General features: G+C 38.7%; 1 protein-coding gene across 1 annotated transcript in view; it reads left to right on the top strand.

Moving 5' to 3' along the window:
* Window positions 1–4811, top strand: part of trim45 (tripartite motif containing 45) — a 15315-nt gene extending 10504 nt beyond the window's left edge. The window contains exons 6-8 of the mRNA XM_035676924.1: window positions 277–391; window positions 712–838; window positions 2041–4811. Of these exons, the coding sequence (XP_035532817.1) occupies window positions 277–391; window positions 712–838; window positions 2041–2195 (397 nt within the window). The 3' untranslated portion in view covers window positions 2196–4811. The remainder of the gene's footprint in view (window positions 1–276; window positions 392–711; window positions 839–2040) is intronic.
* The last annotated feature ends 322 nt before the right edge of the window (window positions 4812–5133 follow it).

Here is a 5133-nt window from a genome sequence, read left to right as displayed (position 1 = left end):
TTATTATATATATATATAATATATTGCCTGTGCTGAGATCAAGAGGTTATCATTACGTTTCCTGTGCCAGTGAAGTTGAAAGGAATATGTTATATGTTACCAGTTGTATATTCTCAGTGAGTAATATATATATATATAATATATTGCTGTGCTGAGATCAAGAGGTTATCATTACGTTTCCTGTGCCAGTGAAGTTGAAAGGAATATGGTTATATGGTTACCAGTTGTATATTCTCAGTGAGTATTAACAGGAGGATTTCTGTTTTTCTCCTTCAGCACAGTGGAGACGGCAGTGGTTGACAACAGCGATGGGTCCTACAGCGTTTCATACACACCTAAAGAGCCAGGAGCCTTCTCAGTGTGGGTCTGTGTCAGAGCCCAGCATGTCAAGGTACAAAACCTACTCGCAACAACATATAGGAACAAGAGAAGGTTAAAATAGTTGAATATAAAGTTGGAATGAGTGTTGCCAACAGCTCACAGTGTACCGCCTCAGGGTTGCTAACATCATCCTGACAAATTAAATCAATGTGGGAAAAATTATCCTCAAACAAAAACAAATTAGTTCTGATGATAAATTTACCTAGTGGGATGCTTGGAAAATAAAAACACCCTGAGTTGTCAGAATGTGGTCACTTTTCTCTCTTTATTTAACTGTGGCTTGTGTCGACCTAGACATACTGACTGACTCTTTCCTGTCTGGCTCCGCAGGGCTCTCCGTTTATTCTCAACGTGCAGAGGAAGCTGAGGCGTCACAGTGGGACATTTCACTGCTGCTCCTTCTGCTCCAGCGGAGGAGCCAAAGAGGCTCGCTGTGGCTGCCCAGGAACCATGCCAGGTACACGGAAGAGATCATTAAAATGTCTGGTCAGAAGCACAGTTTTCATTCAGTATTTCACAGTGAACAAAGACAATAAAAATGGTACGCTTTGTTGTCAAGTTGGACATGGAGAGGGAACAGATGGAGGCACAGTATGGAACCAGGGCTCTTACTGCATTATTACTCCATTTTCTGTGCCTTTTGACTGGAATGACTTCTGTTGTTGAGAGAAACATGTTTTGTTATTATGCAATAATCTGATCTCTTTACTGTCCATGTGCAGTCCTATGTAGGTTCATCTTATTTATACAAACAGAGATGGTTAAAGGTCCAGTGTGTAACGTTTAGGAGGATCTTTTCACAGAAATTGAATATTCATTCAAGTATTCGTTTATTACACAGTGGCCCTTTTAAGATGCAATTAGAAAAAAGTGAATGCCACCACAGAAAAGTGGTATTTTGAGGAAAGAGGTGCAGTTTTCTCAATAAGAAAGTCTTACTGTCAGCATTGCGAATGTCAATGGATATATATGACTTTTACACATCTGTATATTCTGTCATTGGGACTTTTTACACATGTTATATGTCTTGTTTTATATGTATGTTTTGCTGTGTGTGGATGGAGAGAAAAGGTAGCTGTTACCTTAGTGGCAGTTAATGTGGATCCAGGAATAAAGAATAAACATCAGTTCTCTCTCCATCTAAACCTAGAATGTCCACAAAAGCAAAAGAGTGAGGGTTAAGGGAAAGGGAAAGGATGGATTTAAATATAAATTGCAAAAGTCTTCAGAGATTGAGGATGATATGCAACACTGTAAGAATATCTGAAAGAAATATTTCCCTTAGGTGTAATTAGAAAACTGTAGAGTTCTCTGCTCACGTCTGTCCTCATTTTGCTACCTGTCCACCAACAATAGAACAATAGTCCTGCAACACTAATGAGAGAAATGCGTGGTATGTGTTCCTGTGCAGTGCTGTGTTCTGGATAAGAAGTCCTATAAAACAGTATAATAAATATATAAGCTGTACTTCCAGGAGAGTTGAGTATATCAAGATGATGAACTGTCTTTTTGTGTGTTTCCTTATATGCTGACTATATATAATATACTGTGTATATATATATAATTCACTAGACTATATATAGTACTATATACTGACTTCACTTATGACTTAAAAACCCCAGAGTTGTCCCTGATCTCTACCTGTATGTCTGTCTGCAGGAGGATTCAAAGGTTGCGGCCACAGTCATAAAGGACACCCCGGGAAGCCCCACTGGTCTTGTTGCGGCAGCACCGTGGAGCAGTCGGAGTGTTTGCCTCAGAGCGTGCTGGCTGCAGTTTCCCCCCGCGGCCACCTGCGAACTGTGGAGCTGTGAGGTGACACAGAGACAAGACCTGTCAGGATGATGCAGGTTAATAAAGGATGGCAGCAACCGAAAGGTTAGAGCAGCTGGGGGAGGGAGCTCAGGGTTGGTTGCTGTAAATCCTGTGCAGACCTGACAAGGAAAGTGACACTCTAAAGACACAGAGACAGAAGCAGGACATCAGAGTGGCTGTGTCTCACCTCTGCCAGTGCCTAGTTGTGAAACAGCAGCTGGGCTACCATTAGAGACTAACATATAAGACCAACACAGTGTGATGTTATAAAGTGCCTTATTGCTCTAAGTTCTGCCTACCTGTGACAAGATAGAGGAGAAGGAAAATGTCTCCTCCTACATCAAATGTGTTAAAGGGACCTGGACCTTATTTTCCCATGCTTTTGTATCAAAGTGACTAATGGAGACAGCAAGTTTTGAATTTGGTCCAGTATTTAGTGAGAGTGGTTGAACTGGCTACGGCAGAATGCAAATTGGCACCAAATAGCCGCCAAATAGGCTGTAGCCTATTTGGCGGCTACAAGCTGCAGCGCTCTCCCTCAATACTGAACCAAATCCAAACCTGGACACAACTTTGACTCCAAAACATGGGAAAATAATGTCCAGGATGAAAAATACCAACATTACCCTTTGACAGCCCTGCTGAAGAGCACCTTAGGCAACAGAGATTTCTCCATTGTTACACTTTTCTTTCACCCGCCATCTCCCGGTCTCAAGCAACCTTGAAGCTGCTGCCGATTTCAAAGCTGCTGGAATCAGTGTTTTATATTTCAAACGTAAGACTGCTGCTGAACTCTAATACTTTTGTATCTTTTATATCCTTCAGTCAAATATCTTTTGAAATATAGTGCTATAAAAACAACAGTGATGCTCAAAGATATGGAGCACAATTCTTATCGATCCGCACTGATCACTGTTTCAAAGTACACAAAGTGCTGCAAACCCCTCAACCCATCAGGTCTATAGTCAGCATTTACATTCTCATCAGTGATGGTTTTATTTTGGATGGTACAGTACAGTAATACCAGTAATCATTCTTAGTATTGGTATGAAATATATGAATAAATCTAATTGTTTGCTATTGAGAAATTACGCAGTAATGGTACAATTAAAAACAAATATCTGAGTATCTAGAAATAAATCTAGTATTAACTGTTATTTCATGATATTATGATTATTATTATTTAGTTATTTGCTTGTACACATACTTACCTAGTTATTATGGACACAAACTGGGTGAGTTATGGGTTGATGGGGATATTTTACCAATAAATACAAAGTAATCACTGTTCAACTATTATTACTGATTATTTCTTTATGCTCACTTCAGGTATTACTATTACTATTTTGGAACAGTTATCACGGCATATTCACTTGTACAAACTGTGTAATCATTGTGTGTGTTATGTAGAAGTGGAATAACAGGTACTTGCTTTTTTTTTTTACCTGTAATAATCACCAAAACTTGCCATTAACTAACAAATAATACTATATATATACTGCACCTAATATAATATTAGTTTATAATACTATGAACTACAGGTACAGTAAATTATTAGTAAATATAATGCAATGAATTTATTCTATTGATGAGCTGAGTACACTGTTTGTGAAGACTACTGTTTCTATTGTCTTATTCAGGATAAGTGACCTGAATCAAGCCAGAAGCACTGAGCTACACTGTGCCTGTGAATTCACCCAGGACTGTTCTTGAGACCGTTGAGAATGTGAAACATATTCTAGTTTCTTGTAAACCACAACGTTTGGCCCTTGCTCTGTGCATACACATAAATCCTCAATGCTCATTATTGTTCTTAATGAGGAGAAAGTCCATGAAATCTGCACAGAATCATGTTTTTCCTTCATTAGCAACCCAACTCCACGTGCTTTGTGGGGAGCGGGGTTTCATCTGGGAAACACTGTGACCTAGAAGGTGCAGTCAGCCTCCTCTTAGAATACAAAGTTATTCCACTCCAGAGGCTGCGCCACAGCTCTGACTTAAAACCATAAACGTGGAACTCATAATGAACCACATAATACCTCTGTGTATTCTCTGTTTTCTGAATATGACTTATCTTGAGTGTGAGTGTAATATTTTTTATCACATACGATGTGCAGGTTTCAACGATGGATTGTAATACTGACCTATGCAAATACTTGACATGAGGACTAATCTTTTTTTATTTGTGGTCTAGGATCTTCAGAATGACAGGAAACACTGTGCATGTTGCTGCTGTTCACACTGTGTACATTGGAGTATTACCCAGTACATTTAAGCCTGTACAATCAAAATAAACACCCTTTTTTCTCAGTACTTGCTTTAATGCCCTACCAAGTGAACAAAAAATCCACCAAAGACTTTTTCTTCACTTTAAAAAAGTTATTTATTTGTGTCTGCAGACAAGACCATCTATTGATATCCGAGCACAGGGCAACAACATGAGGACAAAACCAAGACACATGCACATTAGCTCTGAGAAACAGCTGTCCTGTTGGAAGGATCTTTGAAATTGAAAATAGTAAGAATGACAAATCCAAATCAACCAATACACCTGCCTTCTATTGTAAATCCATGCATTTCTTCCCAGAAGAAAAATGTATATGGATAAATAATAATAATTAAATCACATTATACCATTTTTGTGTTTTTTGAGTGACTTCATAAGCCTGTATGTCTGTCCCTGCATGGTACTGCGAGAGAGAAGCTGGGTGAGAGACAAAGGAGAGACAAAGATTTAAGTCTGTGTCCGAATATCTGAATCCCAAAATGAAACACCAAATGCCTACCAAACAAACGAATAGTGAATATGTAGATACAAACTTTAAAGAGATTTAAGTGACTTCTGTAAATCAAACTAAAACTGTAAAAATGGGGAGGACAAAAATTTTAAAAAGTGAGAATACGTTTTCCCAACCTCTTCAGTAGTAATTACACATG

This window comes from Morone saxatilis, unplaced genomic scaffold, assembly GCF_004916995.1.
Source record: "Morone saxatilis isolate NCDOM2014 unplaced genomic scaffold, NCSU_SB_2.0 Contig5, whole genome shotgun sequence".
Taxonomy (NCBI): domain Eukaryota; kingdom Metazoa; phylum Chordata; class Actinopteri; family Moronidae; genus Morone; species Morone saxatilis.
The sequence above is the reverse complement of the archived record's forward strand: the minus strand, read 5'-3'. Positions and strand labels throughout refer to the sequence as shown.